We start from the raw sequence: 20660 nt of genomic DNA on the forward strand, positions 1-20660 counted from the left end.
ACTCACCGCTCGCTCAGCTGTTCTTTTGTTTACAATGCGGGTACAGTGAAAACTGGGTACGGTGAACTTGAAAAAATATCTTGAATATGTAATATATTGAATATATAGAAGGTAGCTCTTTACTAAACGAAATTATGATGAGGTTTTTGAGGTTTTCTTCTAGGCCTGAGTGCTTGATATATTAAAATTAATATCAACTAACTTAACGGATACCATTTAATTAAGCATTGCTTGTGCCAAAAAATTGATATCAATATATAAAATGATAATAAAATATTTAAAACATTAAAAATATACATAAAATCAATTTTATATAGATTTCTGATTACGAGAGCCTACTGTATTTGTAAATATGCAATGGTAATACTGTGACAAATGTATGAAAATAGCAACAATCGGTGAGAGGGAAAATATAAGGTACCACAACAATGGGTATATATTATATATTATTTATTTATTTTTGCAAAAGCAACAGATGTCTTGGAGGAATTACCTTAAGATACAAAATCTAGAAAATGACACACTGCCCTCGTAAACAGTCGTGGGTGAAATATTAGGCCTAGTCTTGGGGAAAGTATAAAATAAAATAATTTAGAATATTTATGCTACTTGTATTAACATTTAAAAATAAAAAAAATGTAAACATTTGAAATACTTTCATCTGAAATAAAATTCAACCCATCTAAAGGCATCCAAAATATTTCCCCAATTAAAACACTCGATTAAAATAAATACAATATGCGCATATTTTATATAGTCGAGATAATACATACATGTATATGCAAAAACAAATGGTTTAACTAACATAGACGAGAGTATGTTAATCGATATGGATAGATAGTAATTAATGCTTAAATACCTTTTCTTGTTAGTGAATGCAATTTAAGTGATAATTAATTTGTTGCTTGTATTTTTTGGGGTTTGCTTGCTTGTTATTGGGTGTATAATCACATATTTAGTTTTTTTTTTGTTGTTGTTGTATAATTGTATATAATATAAATAAATAAATTGAGGGAATAATTCAAAAGCTGAAAAATGCCACAAAACAATAATGTAAATGTAACTTTGGTAAACTTACGCATTGTATAAATTCTAGAACATGTTTTTCGCGCGCGCCTTCTAAAAATCTAGTTTACATTATTTGTTGCACTAAATAACAGTTATATATTATATATATATATAGGTATATAATATGTATATGTATATTGTTCTTTGTTGAATGTATAATAGGTGTGTATATAATTAATAATGTTATTAACCATTCTTCATTCATAAATACTAGGCTCAAAAATACACACCGAAAACGCTAGGATTTGGGAAGTCATTAAAAAAATCTGCTCAGAAGCAGATAATAAAATATTTTAGGTCCCATTTAGTTTTTTTTGTTTATAAGATGTAGCATTCTTGTGGGTAGCTCTTTTTGAAGAGATTTCAATACGAAAAAACGGAACGTAGGAGAAAAGCTTAAACGAAATGCCAAATAGTAGTCTTGAAACACTCAGTCTCAGGTATCTCCTTGATAGTTTCCCTTTTCCAGCTTTCGCCTACGAGAACAGATTATTTCTCCTCTTGAGGGATCCGAATTTCTTCTCTGCCTCCAGCAGCATCTTCTCGTTCCTCACCACTTCGAAGGGAATCGTCCGGGAGAGACGATCCATCTCCTGGTCGGAGGTAAAGTCTTCGAAGCTCATATTACTGAAGCCAGTTTTGGCGGAATTTTGTATGGTATTGGATTGGAAATTGCGACCTCCGCCAGCTTTCCTGTTCTCATCCTGATCCTGCACATCGTCATCGTCGTCGTCATCGTCGTGGGACTGATACTGCAAACGCTGGTGCTTCTGCTTGCTCCCGGAACTCAACGACGAAGTGGATCCCAAGGCGGCGGCACTCACTTTCTTGTAGGACGAGTGACCCTTGACCTTCTGGGTGAGCTTCCCCGGTAGCACCCTTACAGCCAGATGGGACTTCTCCTTCTTGGTTTTGCCAGTGGCAGGTACTCCATCGTCTGCCAGCACATCGGCACCACGCACCACCACGGGCTCCTCCTCATCGTCGGGCGTGAAGTCGGAGAGGCGATCTTGAGAGATTTGCACATAGGCATTATCGGCAATGGGCAGCAAAGGTCGGAGGTGGAGGGCTCCGGATGGAGTTGGAGCGGAAACGGGCACGGGCACGGACACGGACACGGGTACGGGCAGGGGTATTGCTGCAGCTGGTGAGGATTGTGGCTGGTTAACGACGGTGGAGCAGGAGCTGCTGGTGCTGGTGTAAGACGGCACATTCACATAGACACTGCTGGTGGACTTGGTGGCCGCTGGGTTAATAATAATATTATTATTGTTATTATTAATGTTGCTATGATGGCTCATCAAGGGTTCCGGCGTTTTGTTGATAATAATCGAGTGATTTATGGTCACCAGTTGGGGAGCAGCCACAGAAACGGAGACGGGTGTGGCTAGGGGCAGAGACACAGGCACAGGCACAGGCACGGAGACAGAGGCAGAGGCGGGCACTTTGATCACATTGTTATTATTGTTGTGACTGGGAAAGTGATGGAGCTGCTGGTGGTTCAAGGGGTTCTGTTCAATGGTGCGTATTACCTGGGGAAAGGGCTCCGAGCCGAAGAGATCGCATTGCGGGGCAGGATTCTCTCGAACCTCCTCCTTCTGCAAGTTATCCTGGAAGGGATTCGGATTAAAGATGGGCTCATTGAACTCATCTAGCTGCGGGGATTCCCCCAATGCCCCATTTGCGGGAAAGCTGGCAAAGTTCGAGGCAGCAGCAGCAGCGGCAGAAGAGGTGCCTTCTCCACCTTTAACCGGCGTGGAAGTCCACATTTCAGGCTCCGCCTGGCGCTTCTCCTTCGCCTTGGGTTTACTCTTTCTCTTGAGAGGTATGCCCACGGGCAACTTAAAGGGCGCCAAGGCAAACACATCCTCTTCGGACTCGGGAACAGCCGGCGCCGCCGCCATTGGGGATTCGGTGCTGGTCTTGCTCTCCCCCGAGTCCCCATAGTCCAGTTCATCATCCAGCAGCAATGGACGATCACCAAACTTGTGCAGATCGCTGGAAGTGGGGCTCAGTTCCTCGGAAGGGGCACTCGGATGGTCACCATTACCGGCGGTTACTAGCAGTAGATTGGTTCTGTCCTTCTTCTTCATGCGCACCTTGACCACCACTCGACTCCTGACATCGTCCTCGTGCGTGGTGACACTCTCGCACTCGGCATGGTAGGCCGAACTGCTGCAGGTCTTCACCGACTCACTGATGCCATCCATTTCAGCGGGCATGGGGCGACGCAGCTTGGCCAGGGTCTGACTGCGTGGATTCTCATCGAACAGGTCATCGTCCTCGGCACGGAGGTCACTTGCTGAGCCTATGGAATCCCCATCCGATTGGGCTGCCTTCGCAGCTTCTTCCGCCTGGGCAGCCACGGCGGCGGCCATGAGATTCAACTGCTGGGCCGCCTGGTGGGCAGCACTTGTGGGCTTCTTGGTCGTCGTCTGCCGGAGCTTCTTCACAATCGGTAGATGGGAGGAGGTCTTGTCCACCTTGTGATAGGCCACCTGCTGGATCTTGTGTATGGTTTCCGGCAGCGTGCTCGTCACCATCTGCATTTGCTTGATGAAACTGGAGGAGCCCTCGTCGCTGTCCTGCTGAAAGAACTCGGCGCCCTCGTCGGAGTCCGAGTCATCAGAGGTCGGCTGATCCTTGCTGCGCAGCTTCTCGTACTTATTGCGATCCTCCAGTGGCAGCTTCACATAGCCCTCAGCTCCCACTCCTCCGCCGATTCCTCCGCCATTCTCCGAATCCGTTTTGAGTTTGCTTATGAGCGAGGTCTTCTCCTCGCTGGACACCTCCAAAGTGGGCGACAGCAGCCACTTGGATGAGTTGGAGTTGGAAGCGGTATTGGCTCCGGCAACCACTCCTCCTCCGGTCACCAGGGTACCAGCTCCGCCGGAGGAAACGCCGATGAATTTCGCTGTGGACGAGAGCGAAGGACTTTTATGCAGTAAGGTAATGAGATTACGGGTTTTCGAGGGTTTTACAAGGGGATTAGCGGCTGTTTTTGATCTACAACTAAGTATGGATGGAACATATGGGCGGTGAGTGATTGTTGCACCCCAGAAATGTAATGAGTTCTTTCCGAGTTCTTTTTCTGAGTGATTTTGTTGCTCTACGTGACGTATACGTAATCTTTTTTTGGAGGGTTAGTTTTGGGTGACAAATGGCGAAGACAGAAGCTGGAAATCGATGTTAGATATGGTCCCAGAGGTTAAATCGGTGATTTGTGCTTCGATTTTAAAAGGCATGCACAGTTTTTGGTTGGAAAATTTAAAGGACTTGAAGTCACTCTCAATAACAGGTATATATTTTGATTTTTTAAATACCATTAAATTACCAAAGAAAAATAAATACATATATGATATATACTAATTTACGTTAAAGCAAACAATTAAAAAAGAGAGAGAAAAATAAAAGGAACTGAAAAGAACAAAAAGATTTCCTGAAGAAATACTAAAATACTTTAAAAAATGAATGCATGAAAGTCAAACAAACAAATATAAAAATATAATTTAATGAAAGAAAGAGAAAAAAGTCTCGGTAACAAAAATAAATACTTTTAAACTAAAAGAATAATAATGTTAATAAAACAAATTAAATGAACTAGACCCTGTGCATGCCTTAAAGATAAAGCGATTTACTTATTTATTAAATTAGAAATCTCGCAAATATCAGCTGAACGTTTATGTTTCATAAGTCAAATTTTATATTGTTACGTCATATCGAAAATATCGTTATGTTTAATACATATCATATTATAAATATACAAAAAGTGTTATTACATTTAAAAACTAAAAAAATACTCCATTAAAAATTGATTTTCTACAATCATAAAAGAAAATTAATAATCATAAAACGTTCAACTGATATATGAAAGATCTGTTTAACTTCCCACACAGATTTAGTTAGTTGTGATTTACATTTTGCTGAATATGTTCAGTTCTGGTTTGGTTTTTGAAACATAATATATAGAATTTATTGCAGTTTTGCTTTAGTTTCATTTTTGGTTTAATTCTCATACAATTCTTGTGGCCTGAACTTAAGCTAAACGCCCTTTCGTTACTGTTTTTCTTTTCTTTTTTTTGTATAAATATATAGTGCTTTATGTATATATATAATCTGTATTTGTTGATCATCTGATAATAAGTTGCTTGTATGTGTCTTGGTTACCTGACTTTTGTTGCTTATCGCTCATCTTGGTTTCTCTCTAATTATTGCTATGTTTTTTACTTTAGATCTTTGGGGGGCCATCGCCTCAAGGTGTTTAGTTTACTTTTCGCTTTCGATTAAACTTATGTACAGTATTAACAGGTGTTTTAGATAGTTAGTTAACGTTAGGTTGAACATTTTGAGTGGAGCGATAGGATTTGGAACTATCTCGGACTTGCTTTCGGTATAATTCTTAACAATTGATTTTCGATTTCAGTTTTAATCGTTTCTTTTCTGCTGCCACATCCGCAGAGAACGCAGCTTGAGGCGAACTTCAACGAAAGCGCAAAAAATATTTATTTATAAAATAAACAATCAGAAATTGTGGGAAAAAATCTTAATCGAATTGAGCGATAAATGTTACTAAATCGGAGTGCTGAAAGAAATCACTGGGGATTTGTAATCTATTATTTAGATACCGAAGACTAAGCTAAAAAATAATTCAAATCATCAGCAATTTCTATCAATCTCCCTAATATCTGTCTAGCATTTAGCATTAATCTCTGAAAATTGCACGTTGATAACACATGTACTGATAAGTAATTAAATAACTTTGATATGCAAATTATTGCCAAAACAATTGCTTCACACTCTTTCATCTTCTACGCCAACAACATGAATAAATAGTACTATTTATAATTTCTCTTAGTTATAGCTAAATTTACAAATTACACACAGAGTAGATAGATACATTTACACATATTAATAAGTCCAATGAAATTGTACAATTAAAATAATTGAATTAAAATTTTGTTCATTTTTGTTTGTTTGTTTGTTTGCTTGTTTTGGTTAGTTCGCGAACCACAACCGCTAATTGTTTTTAATGTTAATGACTAAGATTTACATAGAGACTAAAGTATATTTACTAAATAGGCGTTTTAATAATTTCTCTTTTTGGTTTCTCTTACTTTGTTTTCTTTTTTCTTAGCTTAGGACCAGCACCAAGAATTACTTTGTTAGAAGCGCTTTTGATTGGAGATTGTGTTAAAATTGTTAGAGGAAGAAATAGAGAGCTTAGGGTGGTGCAAGCGGGTGAATGTGTCTTCTTTGATTTATATATATAACCATAAGAACCATATAAGAACTTGATTAAGCGGGTATGACACTGCATTCAATTAAATTTGGGGGATTTACAAATTACTACTTACAAAGAAATAAATGAATAACGAATACTGTGTCATACTCGAATAAGAACTCTGAACTTCTTTAAACAACTTCAAATATTAAAAAAGCTCGCTAATTTAAACAGTTTAGAATTGTCTTTTTGGAAGTAATTAAAAGTTATTTGAACAGTAAGAAAAATAGCTGTCATGCAACTATGACACGATATTATATTTTCCATTAATCAGAGATTTTATTAGAACCTTAATGAGACAACTGTTCGAATTTTTTGTGTACTACAGTCGCAAGGATAGGGATAACACTTTAATAGTTTTTAATCCACTGTCATAATATTTCCTTTTCTGATAGAATCCCATTTTTATAAACGTTCAACAGAAAGTGGATAAGTATTTTAAAGATTTTTCAAATTAATATTCAAGTTCTATTAGGTCTTGGCTCCTATTTTTCACAAATGTCACAAATCATTATCTTTTCCTTTCACCAAAAGCATATTTAGGACACACCGATGACCCTCTGTTACATTTGCAGATTATTGCACAAAGTTAAGTTGGTTTCTTTGTTGGGTTATTGTTGGGTTTAGTGTTTAGTATGTGGCTGGTGCTTGGGGATATTTACAAATTCAATTGATTGCACTTAATGTAGGGCTCTGTGTTCATTCTGCCACCGATCTTCTTCTACATGGCACACGCTATGTCCCTCGATCGATCGGATCGGATCGGATTAGTGTATAATCTATAGCTGATCTTTCTGGGGCTGCCGCTGACGCTGGCTGGGAGCTGCTCCTCTTTCGGATGGAGGAAGGTGTGTTATAGTTGAGCTGAGCTGATCGTTACTAGGAAGTTTTTAGACTACGTCTACGTCTACGTTCAAATCTGCACTTTCTGCACTTTCTGCATCGAGATCAAGAGAGAGCGAACAAAAGCAACAATCGGAAAACTAAACGTATTCTGGCATTTTTTGCAAACAACGATTAAAGGTGGAATTTCATGCTTTACCTCCGGTTTTGCGCAGCGAGCTGGCCTTCTCGCGCAGTCCGGGTGGCAAACTGAATGGTGCCGATCCAAAGGGATCCTCGGAGGCCAGTGGCGGATGCGGCGACACAGCGGTTGTAATCGGCGGAGGAGCAGCCACAGTAGCAGCAGCAAGGGCAGGAGCAGCGGGTGGAGCCACTGGGGCAGTGACGGGCACCACCACTACTCCGGAGGCATTCTGCTCAGTGGGTGTCAGCGTAGAGGTAGTGGACGCCGACTTGGTGGTGATGCCTGCGTTAAAAACGACTTTATTAAAATGTATTCAAGATTTTAAGTGTTTTAACTAATAGATATTTCTATAGAATTTATAGATATTTAACGCAAAGTTTGATAAATCGATAGTTTGAAGTCGGAATATGTGTTATCATGTAAATTTAAATACTTTCGATATGTATAATTACGATTTATCCAAGTTTACAACATTTTCACATACATAAATAAATAAATCCCCCTCAACTCACTGCCTTGACTTCCCCTTTGCCGGATCTTATCGAATTCCGCCTCAAAGATGTGATCTTCGGTCATCTGGCTGAAGGGTTGCTCCTCCTCGAACGGATTCCAGGCCTCCACTCGCTTCTCCACCGCCGTATGACCCGGCTTCATCAGTTCGCTAATGGATACTGGCGCCGTGTTGGCCGAAGAAGCGGCATATATGCCAGGATTGGACGCAGCACTCGCCAGGGTCTGGGGACCATCTCCCATGGCAGCCAAATTATTGTTAAACGGGGCCAGAAATTGACTTGTCTCATTGGCAAACGTTCTAAGTAAGTAATGAATGAGTAAAGATGATCAGTGAGAGTTAATGGAAAAGAATAATAAGCAAGCAAGCAAGTTAATAGAGAAAGGATAGAGAAGCTTGAGGCTACATAGTATCTATTGACTCTGCGACTCATCAACGGCCTCATCATCATCCTGGTCACTTGTAGCTCTTAAGTAGGACACACATAGAGAGACAAGCAGAAAATGAGTGAAAGAGCAGAGAAAAGAGCAGAAACATAGAACAAAACACATACAGATCGTGCTTGGAGAAAGCATAGAAAACAGAGCTCGCAAATAACATTTTTGAATTGGGGGGTTATAAAAGATATTGAAAATGAATTACGATATGCGAAAGTCTATAAATAATTAGAGTTATGTGCGATAAATGTATATTCTGTTTGATAAATCGGACCAATAATTAAATAAAAGTAAAAAATAAGAGTTTTTACTAAAACAACCAAACCTAAACCTAAACTAGAACTGTTATTTGGAAGCTCTGTTGGGAAAATATCTTAATAATTTTTAAAAACTTAAACCTAAGACTCACTTATTAAAGGCCGATGTATCGCTCACATTGCGTCTGTGTCCACCGCCTCCGCTCGGTTTTGGTGGCGTCAACATACTCTTTGTGGGCGTACCGCCGTCACCACCAGCACCCAAATCCTGAGGCACCACCACCACTTCCTCCTTCTGGGACTCTTCGGAAACTGTTGCAGCTGCTGAAACTGCTGCTCCACCGGCTGGCTCATTGAAGGGATCTGGATAGCCGCTTGGTTCAAACAGATTGCTGGCAGGAACTGGCGGTACCACCGGGGCCACCTGTGGCGGAGGTGCAGCCGCTGGCACTGCTGTCGGCATGGCTGGGAAATTGGCCTGAAACTGCTCTGCCACCGCCACCGGCTGCGGTGAGGTGATATTTAGCCTCGGCGATGGACTGGGAGGCAAGCCGAGCCCCAAGGCATTGCCTCCATGCACCGCGGAGGAGCCCTTGGGCCGGGAGCGGGGAGCAACACTGGTACCCGCTTCAACAACAGAGACATTCTGCGATTTGGCTGCCTTGGAGGCGGCAGCACTGATCCTCTTGGCCTCAGATTCGAACGGAGGCACTAGCAGCAGGTCAAAGTTCGGTGTGGGAGTTTTCTAGAGAGGAATATATCCATTAATTTGAGGAGAACTAGCTTTCACAATCTTGAATGCTTACATGCAGATTCTGTACGGGATTATCCTTGCCGGAGAGCCGAAAGGCCACCTCGCACACCTGCCAGATGTTGGGCCTTCGCTCCATATCTGTGTCCAGCATATACTTGATCAACTGATGCATACCCTTCGAGTACTTGGAGTTGTCCGGAATGGAGAACTGTCCGCTCTGAATGGCCAGCGTGCTCTCACCAAAGGGGAGCGAAAAGAAGCAGAGCTTGTAGAGCATGCAACCGAGAGCCCATATATCCGCCTTGGTCGTAATACTCTTCCCAGCGTACAAATCTATCATCTCGGGAGCTCGATACGAGAGCGTCGTATATTTCTGGATCTCCTCCTCCACGGCAGTGACGCCATGCTGTTGGGGATTCAACGTTTTGGCCGTGGCCGAGCCAAAGTCACAGAGCACAAAGTTCCCGGCGTCCGTCTGCAGGATATTCTCCACCTTCAGGTCACGATGCAGGATCGGAGTCTGGCAGTAGTGCAGACGAGAGACGGCCTCGGCAATATCACAGAAGATGGTGAGCACCTCGGGCTCCGTGAAGCCAACGTGTAACCTAATTACATGTATGTATTTATTATATATAATTAATTAATTCATAAGTTAATTTACCTAGCATTCATCATGGCCAGCATGTGATGCTTGCAGTAGGGCATCAGGAGCAGCACCTCGCACACCCCATTCCCGGTGGGCGTAATGCTCGAGTCCACATAGCCGATGATGTTCTTGTGCCCACTCAGGTTGCTCTACAAAGGATACAAGCTCCATTAGATTAGGTTTTCTTTGTCCTGATTTATTATTTACTCTTACCGCAATCTGTATCTCGCGCTTCGCCACATTCAAATCGTGCTCATTGTTGACGTACATGCGCTTCAGGGCGTACTTGGTGGCCGAGGCACTGCCTCCGCCATTGCCGCGGGCCAAGAAGACCATGGCGAAGCCACCTGCGTGTGTTTTGGAGGTAGAGAGAGAGAGGAAGGAGCATTAGTAAGAGGGTTCTAGACATCCATAACAGCTGTCAACTGTAAACAGTAAACAGCGACAGTGAAAATAAGGGGAGTACAATGACAAGGAAGTATGGCCTCTTAAATACCCTGGAATTACTCAGATATATATTAAAAATATTTATAATAATGTTAATATCAAATAGATAAACCTATGTACATATGTAAAACAATTCCATTTAATATTACTTTGTAGTCTCATTGAACTCATACATATATCTACAGATACGTGACTAAATTCTGATATCGTTCGCTCACATAATCCACGTTTTCTGGGGCAGATACTACATAAAGTTGAAATTACAGGGTATTCTTCAAGCAAAACGATAGCTGTTGTCTGTCTGCGGGTCTGGCCATGGAACGATTTACACAAGTTTTTTTTTTTGCCCAACAGCCGATTTGCATGAGTTTTATTCTATTTTATTGCAAATAGAATTCAAGTAGAGAACCCCGCTCCCTCCCCCTTTCCACCTGTCGCTTTGCGCCACTTCAAAATGTACGATAAAAAAGGCAACGCAATATATAAACTAAACTATTGAAGGTCACGTACAGAAATAACAACAATAACATGCGACAATAACAATACTCAACTGGGAGACACTCAAGTGGGAGGAGACAATGGGGGGCGTGCACTGGCAATAAATATCGAGTAAAATCGTTCAGCTATTAAATATTTATTTATTTAAATAAATCGATTTGAACAGTTTTATTTTATGAATAATAGCACATTCTTAAGTACAAACTTGGTAATTTTAATGAAAAATGTCTTTTTTGGATGATATTAAGGAAGGAGTTAAGAATGAAATTGGAATTTTAAAATTAAAACAAATACATATCGAAAAATTAATAATTTAACAAACGTTTATATCTTTCGAAATACCTTACAATACAAGTATATTTTTAAGTTTAAAAATTCAATGAGAAAATATTTACGTATTTAGGATTTAAATATTCTTTTAAAATACTTCGAAATTTATTATTTTTCACCGTGTTTTTATTTTCTGACAGAGAGAAATGAATAACGGGCGGCGAATGAATGTAACCATTTTTGCTTGATATTTTTTTGCTCGACTTTGTGAAATTATGGCGTCAAATGTTAATCAATGCTGAAGGTTGCTGCCTTCCAACAGCAACAAATCAACTTTGACAAAATAATAAAAAAGCTTAGAAAAAGCAAGCACTACAACAACAACAACAGAGACAGTAATAATAGTACGAAAAGCAACAATAACAGTGCACAATTGTAACGAAAACGAAGCGAGAAAACTTGAGAAGGCAATTTAAAACGCAAACGAGTTCGGTGATAGAGAAAAAAAGGGGTGCTAAGAGGTGTGAAAGGGGCTTCGAAAGGGGGTTAAACGGGGCTTAAAGGGGGGACTAAAATCGCTAGCAGAGGGAAGAAGCTACATTCGTTAACTGTTTGTCGCTTAGTCATTTGCAAATGTATTTGTTGTTTGTTGTTATTGCGACTGTCTTGTTGGGCACTCAAAAGCTAAAAAACAGGTACAAAAAAATAAAGGTGAGTAATGAATGCTTCACTTTGGGTATATGCAACATTAAGTAAAGTAAATATCACTTTAAGGATATAGGAAGATATATTATTCATTTTTATAGAGAAATAATGCTAAATTAAAAAGTAACAGATTAAAAATCTTGAGAACAAGTATTCAATGATATAGTTTAAGTTTACAGACTAATCAAAATTTATTTACACTCTACACTGATCTCAAGTTATTATTTTCTATCAGTAAGATGTTATCTAAGTTTATGAAAATTAAGGTTTATACCTAAAAGCTAGTAGTAAGTAAATAGTTTAAAGAAATAAAAAAAAGCTACGTATTTAACCTTGTTCCATTGCCAACTGACGCTAACTGCAATCTCCCCAAGCGAAGTGACACACTTCACACCGCCCCATAAATTATAGGGTATTTTTTGACAACAGCTGACTGTCTGACAGCGGCGCCAGCGCACCGCAGCAAAACAACATTTGCGAACTGAGTTGCTTGCCAAAAAGTATGTAGAAGCTAAGAGCAAAACAGCAGCAAAATAAAAGCAAGCAAGGAAAGAAGGTAGCGAATAAAATGGAATGGAAGGCGGTATATTGTGTGAGCAATCGTTAGATGATCAAATGCCAGAGAGCCAGAGAGGAGGAGGCACTGCGAATGGGAATGGGAATGGGGATGGCGAATGGCGACTTGTGCACTCCGCAAGTCAAGGACAAGGACGAAGACCAGGCGATGTCCTCCGGGGAAATGCGACCTTTGCCATTAAGAATAGAAAATTGCCAAAGGTGGAAAGAGCTTAGACGGAAAACTGGGAGAGACAACCGGGAGAAGATGAAGTGAGTGCTGATGAGTGTTGGTCTTGCCGCTTCATTGGCTAAATTAACATAATTGATTCAATTGATTTGTGGCCATGTACACTGGCTATGGGAATTCTATGGAAAAACCAACCAGAACCAGAGACTGACTTAATACAGACGAGCTTCATGAGTCTACAACTTTAAATTTGGCAAATTAATAAAGTTTTAACGTGAACATTTTAAAACTTTTTTGGAGCACTTCTTTTGGAATTAATGTTCGCTCGTAAAAAATGTTATGAATATAATTTTGGGCCAGGGACAAACATTACATTGCCTTAATTTCAAAGTTAAAGGTGGAGGTTGAAAGTTCAAGGTACTTTAAGTAATAATAAAACTTTACAAAACATTTTAAAATTATTTGCTGTATGTAAAAAGACATGTTCATAATTTTAAAGTTCTCTTTTTATAAAACATTATTGAAATGTTGCTACAATGTGCAGGGAAACGTAAATAAACAGACCTGGTTCAAAAAATAGTTTTGCCTTATGACAACCGGTCTTATACATAATTGCATTCAAATGTCTCAGTTAAGAACGTGTAAAAATTAGTTTTCTTCTAGAAAACATGATATTTTCCCACGAAACCATTATATTTCACTCTGGTTCCAGTTAGGTAATTTCAACTGTATGTATAATCGGAAATGCGACAAGTGGCGCCCCTAATTAAGGGGATACGCAGCTGTTTTAATGCTTTTCTATTTGCCATTTGTGTACGCCCCACATTTTCGGAAATACTTGGGTTTTTTTTTATCTAATCTATCGGGAATCGGGGGTACGCAGTTTTGCTGCCCACCTGTAAGTCGGACAGGTGATAAGCATAATCGCGCTGAGAACTACGTGTAGGGAGATAAGAACAGATACCGCACCACACCGCACACTCGGCGGCACTCACACTCACCTTCGGCCAGGACATCCTCGACGGTGACCGTGACGCGTCCCACTGTGAAGACCTTGCCCACAAAGCTGTTCTTCTCGTTGGAGGAGGACGAGCTGCTGCTGCTGTTGTGCGGATTATCCAGTCGCGAGTTCTCATTGCGCTCGAACTTGGACAGGATTTTCTTCATTTTCCACGGCGATTCTCGAAAAAGAAAATGTTTACTGCCCCACACACTCACTCACAAACACACGCGCACACACACACAAACACTCGCACTCGGATCAATCACACGGTTTTAATTGCCTGCGCGTAGGTGTGTGTTTTTTGCAACTCTTTTTTTCGCGGGGGCGGCAGGCAGGGCTTCGGTGCCGCTGGCCAATTAATCCACGTAGGAGCTGGATCCGCTTAGCCGTAATTAAACAAATTCTGCGCAATTTGTGCTTTTCGCAATGCACACACACACCACACACTGCAGAAAAAGAAAGTTGTTCGATTTTCCTGCTCTTGTTGGTGTTTTGGGCAAGTGTGACCAGAGTGCAGCGCGGCGGTATAGTTGCAATCTGCGCCAGTGCAGCCAAGTTATCGATAGGCAGCCGCTTAGGAATCTCCTAACGCCATCCAACTTTCTAGTATTTTGATTTCAGGCCTTTAAGAAACCGCTTACAAACAGCCTTACTAAACTACTATTCTCTCTCGCTCTCTCTCACTGCAGTGAATCGATATTTCACGCGCTCTACCGTACTTAACGAATGACGCATTAATCTGGCGTGTAAATGGCTAAGTCGATACAAGTTCATCGCCAATTCTTCTGTTATCGATTACACCTTTGCCGCTGTAAACACTCACCTCTAACACTGTTTTGCAAATTTCGCCAAATTTTAATTTATATTATTGTGTGATAAAAATGGCAAATACCGCGAAATACTTTGCTCTTTTGGAGAGTCTAAAGTTTGATAGAGCCCTCGGTAAGCAATTCTATATATGTATATACATTTAACTGATCTATTTTAAATCGTCTGCAGCTACCAAAGGAAATACGTCTGCATCCCAGACTTCCTTACCGAACAACTTGCTTTTATTACAAAAATATGAGAAAATGGAGTTAACTGCGCAACTGCATGAATTGTGCTTGGCTTACCAACTAACGACCGAACAGGAATCCAGCATAGATCCCGGAAAGTCACCCACTGTAGCCTACATAGTGCGCGTGCAACACGTGCTCCATGTGATTACAAAAAACATAGATTTTCACAGCGATGCCAAGGAGGACCTTATATGCGTTGCTCATCTCAAGCTCTGCATCCAGGCCACGCAGGAGTTGTCCTACTATACTCTTCGCTGCCAGCTCCATGAGGATTTCTATAAATCACCACTCTTCCAAGAAGCTAAGGGAAAACTTCAGGCTAGTCCTTGCCTGCTTCTACTGGGAATACAGTTCTTTGTGGATCTTCTACAAATCCGACAGTTTCACTTGGCCAACTCCATGGAGCAGGTGCAAAGGGATCTCTTGGCGGGCATTATGACCCTGCGAGTTTTGGAGGATTCTCCCAAGCTAGATGAGGCAATCTCCTACCTTTGGGAAAAAGAATTAAAGGCGGATTTCTTCCGGCACATCTTGCTCTTGAAAGCCACACCGCTGTGCAAGCCTTTGGCCGAAGCTCTGCACCAACAGTTGCTGGACAAGTTGAACTCTCCTCAAGGATTCGCCAGTTTAGTGGATGCACTGCACCAAACGCCGAATGTGAGTCCAACGAGAAAAGCAGAAATAATTTCCGGCATTGTGGCCCGGAAGGGATTCTCTCAGCTAACGCAGAGGAAGATGATACGGCAAGTGTGGGAATATTGTGTGTTCTACCTCCACGATGCAGATAAATTATGTGTGGGTGTCCTGTCCCTAAGGAGATTCTACGATTTGAATGAAAGGAATCAGCGGCAGATCGAGGATATAATAAGGAAGCACTGGAAGAGTCTTACCAACCCGGAAGATGTGATAAGTGGCTTGATATTAATGGAGAACCAGGAGCTCTGTAATCGGATTCTATTTTGGCAGCAACTTTTCTGTTCCTCCAGCGTGGCCTGTTTACCCAGCAAGCTCCTGGTCCCTTATCTGCCATTCCTCTTGCAGCTATACGATGGCTTACCCTTGGAATCCTCAGCAGGAAGCCAGCTTTCGAATCTGATAATTCGGTGTTTGGACAACAGGGAGAAAGATAATGAGTTGCCAGAGATTTTACTCAGATTATTCAAGTGGAAAATGGACGGGGAGATGGAGTCACACACTTGGCACACCCTTCATCCTCGTATATTCATCTTACCTGGCCAGGATTCCCTTAAAGTGCAGGTTAAGGTGGCCCATCAGGATCATCACGTGGCTCACGATATGGGCAGGATATTACCTGGCTTACTTCTGTCTAGTTTCCATTCTTCACTCACTTGCAAAGTCTTCCTGGCGCTCTTAAGGTTCATGGGTAACCAGTTGAGTGAAGAGCAGGATGGAGGTGTGGATCTGCTATCGCAGGAATCGGAACTAAAGGATTTTCTCCACTCAAAATACCAACTGAAGCTGGATCTGCTCATAGCTCTTAATCAAATGGTGGCCCATCAGCCCTTAAGAACCCATTTAGCCACGCAGTCAAAGGAGTTATTGGCTGTTCTCAAAGATTTAATGCAGTCGAAGCGTGGTTACAATGATCACATCCTGCTCACTATCCTGAACCTATTAGAAGAGCTCTTGGAAGGCAGTGAGGAGCTGCGTCTCTCGGAAGGTACTAAGGACTGGCAGGAACAATTGATAAAATTGTCCCGGGAATCACGTAATCCACAAGTATTAAACTCTGCTCAAAGCGTGCTCTCCAAAATTCAAGGATCTTGGCGGCCAACAAAGGCTCTCCAGTCTAAGCACTTCCAGGAAGCTAGAGCTCTGATCGAAAAGGACCAATATCATCTACAGGCTTACGGGATTCAGTTACTAATAGATCTTATACAGAAGAAGGATCCCGTCACTCTGTCCCAAGGGCACACAGTCATTGCCTTGGCCTTGACCACTCTCAAGAGTAAGGAATCCTACGTATTCCTGAATTGCGTCCGTCTTTTTGTTCAATTGGTACACGTGATGGAGGCCGAAGTGTTGGACAAGCTCAGCGATGAGTATCTGTCGGATACAGCTGTATTGGACCATCGCCTGGTTGTGGGTGAAGCAATTCTTAAGGTCGCTCAGGAGCTGGGTCCCCTTTGCTATCGCTACAAGGCAGTGCTTCTTAATTGCTTTATGCACGGAGCTCGGTCTCCCCTGAATGAGTTTCGCATGTCTGCCTTCGCCAATCTCGCCCAGCTGTGTCGCCTTTTGGCCTATCAAGTGCAGAACATCTTTCAGGAGCTACTCCATCTAGTTAATAGCGAGCTAACTAGCGGACACTATGTGCCCGCCAAGCGGGCAGCTGTCTTGGTCCTCGCTGAGCTCCTAAACGGCATGGATAATCTGTTGGACTACCAGGAAATGTTGCTGCCCATTTACCGGCTCCTGAGAGCAATAGAAACGGAGGAGTCCTGCGATCCGCAAATGCGCCAGCATGCGGCAAATGGCTTAAAAATAATAAACGAGAAATGCAAACTACTGATTCAGACGAGCCTGGAGGAGCAGCAGTCACTGCAAAAGCAGATCAAGGTGCTGGGCATCAAGGATGAGGCTCCCTTAAAGAAAAACAATGTCAATATTCTTGAATTGAATTAAGGTAATTTTTAAGTTAAAGTTAAAAGTACTTGGTAAGTTCAATGTGATATTATTATCTGAGAAAATCCTCTAAATGTATGTATATAAATATATGTAATTAATGCCTTTTGGCTAAGTTATGATAAATTTAAACTCAATCCTTTGGAAATATGGAAACTGAAAGGGCGTCCCGAAATTAGCTTAGTTTTATACCATTGCAGGGTATTATATTTTAAGTCATAAGTTTACAACACAGTGAAGGAGTCATCTCCGACCACACAAGGTATATATAAGTAACTATGATCATTAAGTATCAATAAACATCAAGCAACTATGATCAGTAAATAACTACGATTAGTAATTAACTATGATCATTAATAAACTATGAGTAGTAAGCAACTATGATCAGTAAGTATCTATAACCAGTAAGTATGTATGAGCAGTTAATAACTTTGAACACTAATAAACAATGACTTGCAACTTTTGTAACACAACACATATCTGAGACTTGGCCGGCAGAAGTCACTTCGTTCCGGGGATGTTAGAACCAGTTGAGAATCATATGCACAGATGTGCGAGATTTGTTTTGGAACAAATTTAAAGTATTTTATTGAAACTATGGAGTTATTCTTCTATATTATTTTACTAGTATATAAGTCGGAGCATAGCGAATCGGTGGACTATATATATACATGTGTATATATAGCTGCCATAGGAACGATCGGAAAATTAAAAAAAAAATATTAAAACTTTTCCATTTTTCAAGATATTTTCATCAAATTTGATATATAGCCATTATATATTAATCCAGAATTTTGTGGAAAATTTTATGAAAACCAGGCTACTATATCATATAGCTGCCATACAAACGATCGTTGAAAATACAGAAAAATGTAAAGCTCTGATTGTAAAACTATAAATATAAAATGTATAGGTGAATGAAATGTTAGCAGGCAAGGGTAAATAAACTTCGGCGTGCCGTTAGCTTCCTTTCTTGTTTTACAAAAAATAGTTGCGCTTTATTTAATTTACAATAGAAATGCAATACATTTATAATAGATTTCGGTAAAAAATTAGAATTTGTATATTTGAGCTTGACCTATTATTTTTGGGACTTTAGCTATCACTTGCCGATGCAGAACTCTGTCTCGATCTTATCGGCGATCATCTTGGCAATGGCCAAGCTGCTGGTGGCCCCCGGCGAGGGAGCATTCCTGCAGTGAAGTACGCGCTGGGCAAGTGCTCCCGTTCCCTCGCCGCGGTCGAAGACAAAGTCATCCACGAGATTACCCTGTAAATCCATCGCCTGAGCACGCACGCCAGCTGGACCGCGTTGAATGTCGTACTCCGTGATGTCCGGGATGTACTTTTGCAGCGCCTTGACCTGCAGATTGATAAACCAAGACTTGGACATCTCACTTAAGCCGAATCCAACGTACTTGCTGGCCATCTTAACGAAGCCTGGATAGCGCAGGGCATCGAAAAGCTCGAATAGGTTAATGTCGGCCCAGCTGAATAGGAGAAAAGCAATGGGAGAGAGTAAGTTTTAACCAATAGTATTACAAACCAATTTAAAGCATAAAACTTACGTGTAACCCTCTCGTTTCAGGGCCAGCACTGCATTCGGTCCCAGCCAGATGGAGCCGTCCATGCGGGGCGTAAAGTGAACCCCAAGGAAAGGGAATCGAGGATCGGGCACTGGGTAAATGTTACCCTTCACCATATGTTGCTTCTCCTTAGACAGCAGCAAATATTCTCCGCGGAAGGGCACGATCCGGGGATCACGGGGGCAACCGGTTTTTTCAGCCAGCAGATCGGATTGTAGGCCACCGCAGGTCAGAACATTCTTGGTGCGAACTGTTTGACCAGGTTTTACGCCATGTATGGTCACTGGATACTCGCTGTCATCCTTGGTCTCGCTAAACTTGTTGACGTTGTACTCCAAGTATATGTGACCACCGCCTCGCTTGAAATCCTCACCGTAATACTGCGTAACCAGGCCCCAGTCCACGATTCCGGTGTGCGGACTATGTAGAGCCTTTAGTCCCTGGCAATACGGTTCAATCTCCTGTATTTCACAGCCCTCGATCATCCGAAGGTCCGGCACCTTGTTGGCAATGCCACGCTTGTGCAGATCGTCCAGCAGCTTAACCTCCTTCTTGTCAGTGGCCACGATCAGTTTGCCTGTCTTCTTGTACGGAATCTTCTTTTCGTCCAGATAAGCGTACGCCAAGTGCATGCCCTCCACGCAGAGGCGAGCCTTTAGTGTTCCGGGCTTGTAATAGATTCCAGCATGGATCACTCCAGAGTTGTGGCCACTCTGATGTTTGGCCAGCTGGGACTCTTTCTCCAAGATGGCCACTTTGAGGCTAGGATGACGCAGTAGGATCTCCCGAGCAGAGGCAGCACCGACGATTCCACCGCCAACCACTACCAGATCATAGGCACTGAGGAGGAGAAAATGTTTATATATTTTAAATATGTATGTACATTCATTGCGTTGAAACCTTAAGAAAAGCACTAATAACCAGAACACTCCTCATGGGAGATACTGTATCTCAATCTCAAAGATCGTAAAAATTATGTGAAAGCTAGAACGCGCCACAAAGCAGAAGGAGAGAGAATCTTATCAGAATCTTGGACATATATACCTACCAGCTCTTTGTCGCTGTGCTGTGTTGATGGCGTTTCTGGGTCTCCAGCTGGGCGGTGGCCAAGGGATTAATGGCCGTGTTCGTTGCGCCCACCTTGGCAAATCCCTGCCTAAGTCCGTTGATCAGGAAACGAGCTTGTCCCATTTTTCCAGCTTTCTTCCTTTCGCCACCCGCACACACGTAAAATTTTAGCCTCGTAAGACCTTGCTTGACCTTGCCTGTGTTCCTCCGCCAAATTGTGCGTACTATGCGAACGCCTCCGAGCGAATCGACCGACTGAAGCCCGTGGAAGTTTTCCGTGCCGCGAGAGCAAAAATTCTTTTGCTCACGGGTCGAACATCTGCGCAGGGGGGGTTGTCATAGAGCGCTAATTGATAAGTACGCGGGAATAGCAGAAATTCGGTCGATGTGTGTGAGATTTCGGGTGCGGGGACCGGCTGCGCGTGTCAGCTGTTCGATTTTTTGTTGCTGATAAGCTCCAGTGTGACCAGTAGGGTTTTTAAAAATTAATATTAAAAATTCACTAAAACTGAAAGACTGAAGAATGTTATTTATCTATATTAAAAATATCTATTAAAGAGTAATGTTAATAAATATTTAAACAAAACGTTAATTACGTTTAATATTTTTGGGTTTAATGAACCAAATATAAAAGATAAAATAATACCGCT

The 20660-nt window shown here is 41.7% G+C and overlaps 3 protein-coding genes across 3 annotated transcripts; 1 reads left to right on the forward strand and 2 right to left on the reverse strand.

The window, feature by feature from the left end:
* Positions 1-722: 722 nt before the first annotated feature.
* On the reverse strand, positions 723-14225 carry Nak (Numb-associated kinase). The gene is made up of 8 exons (XM_020943270.2): positions 13648-14225; positions 10195-10328; positions 9997-10130; positions 9388-9940; positions 8734-9326; positions 7889-8187; positions 7392-7658; positions 723-3982 (listed from the first exon to the last, which is right to left on the reverse strand). Exons 1-8 carry the CDS (start codon positions 13811-13813, stop codon positions 1545-1547), a joined length of 4584 nt encoding a protein of 1527 aa, XP_020798929.2. The 5' UTR covers positions 13814-14225; the 3' UTR covers positions 723-1544.
* Positions 14226-14336: 111 nt separating this feature from the next.
* Positions 14337-17829, forward strand: Tango6 (transport and golgi organization 6). Its single transcript, XM_020943375.2, has 2 exons — positions 14337-14591; positions 14649-17829. Exons 1-2 carry the CDS (start codon positions 14531-14533, stop codon positions 17354-17356), a joined length of 2769 nt encoding a protein of 922 aa, XP_020799034.2. The 5' UTR covers positions 14337-14530; the 3' UTR covers positions 17357-17829.
* Positions 17830-18325: 496 nt separating this feature from the next.
* L2HGDH (L-2-hydroxyglutarate dehydrogenase) lies at positions 18326-20488 on the reverse strand. The gene is made up of 3 exons (XM_020943359.2): positions 19991-20488; positions 18925-19782; positions 18326-18846 (listed from the first exon to the last, which is right to left on the reverse strand). Exons 1-3 carry the CDS (start codon positions 20131-20133, stop codon positions 18459-18461), a joined length of 1389 nt encoding a protein of 462 aa, XP_020799018.2. The 5' UTR covers positions 20134-20488; the 3' UTR covers positions 18326-18458.
* Between the last annotated feature and the right edge of the window lie 172 nt (positions 20489-20660).

The sequence above is a fragment of the Drosophila serrata genome, unplaced genomic scaffold (genome assembly GCF_035046125.1).
Source record: "Drosophila serrata isolate PLE 108 unplaced genomic scaffold, ASM3504612v1 contig_240, whole genome shotgun sequence".
In the NCBI taxonomy this organism is placed as follows: domain Eukaryota; kingdom Metazoa; phylum Arthropoda; class Insecta; order Diptera; family Drosophilidae; genus Drosophila; species Drosophila serrata.

Excerpts from the sequence above, each read along its gene's own strand:
- Tango6 (XM_020943375.2), top strand. The coding sequence starts at position 14,531 with ATGGCAAATACCGCGAAATACTTTGCTCTTTTGGAGAGTCTAAAGTTT. Across the intron at positions 14,592-14,648 it reads AAAGTTTGATAGAGCCCTCG|CTACCAAAGGAAATACGTCT; the intron begins GTAAGCAATTCT and ends AATCGTCTGCAG.
- Nak (XM_020943270.2), bottom strand. The coding sequence starts at position 13,813 with ATGAAGAAAATCCTGTCCAAGTTCGAGCGCAATGAGAACTCGCGACTG. Across the intron at positions 10,131-10,194 it reads AGCGCGAGATACAGATTGCG|AGCAACCTGAGTGGGCACAA; the intron begins GTAAGAGTAAAT and ends TATCCTTTGTAG. Across the intron at positions 9,941-9,996 it reads CTGGCCATGATGAATGCTAG|GTTACACGTTGGCTTCACGG; the intron begins GTAAATTAACTT and ends ACATGTAATTAG.
- L2HGDH (XM_020943359.2), bottom strand. The coding sequence starts at position 20,133 with ATGGGACAAGCTCGTTTCCTGATCAACGGACTTAGGCAGGGATTTGCC. Across the intron at positions 19,783-19,990 it reads AGCACAGCGACAAAGAGCTG|TGCCTATGATCTGGTAGTGG; the intron begins GTAGGTATATAT and ends TCTCCTCCTCAG. Across the intron at positions 18,847-18,924 it reads CTGAAACGAGAGGGTTACAC|CTGGGCCGACATTAACCTAT; the intron begins GTAAGTTTTATG and ends TCTCCTATTCAG.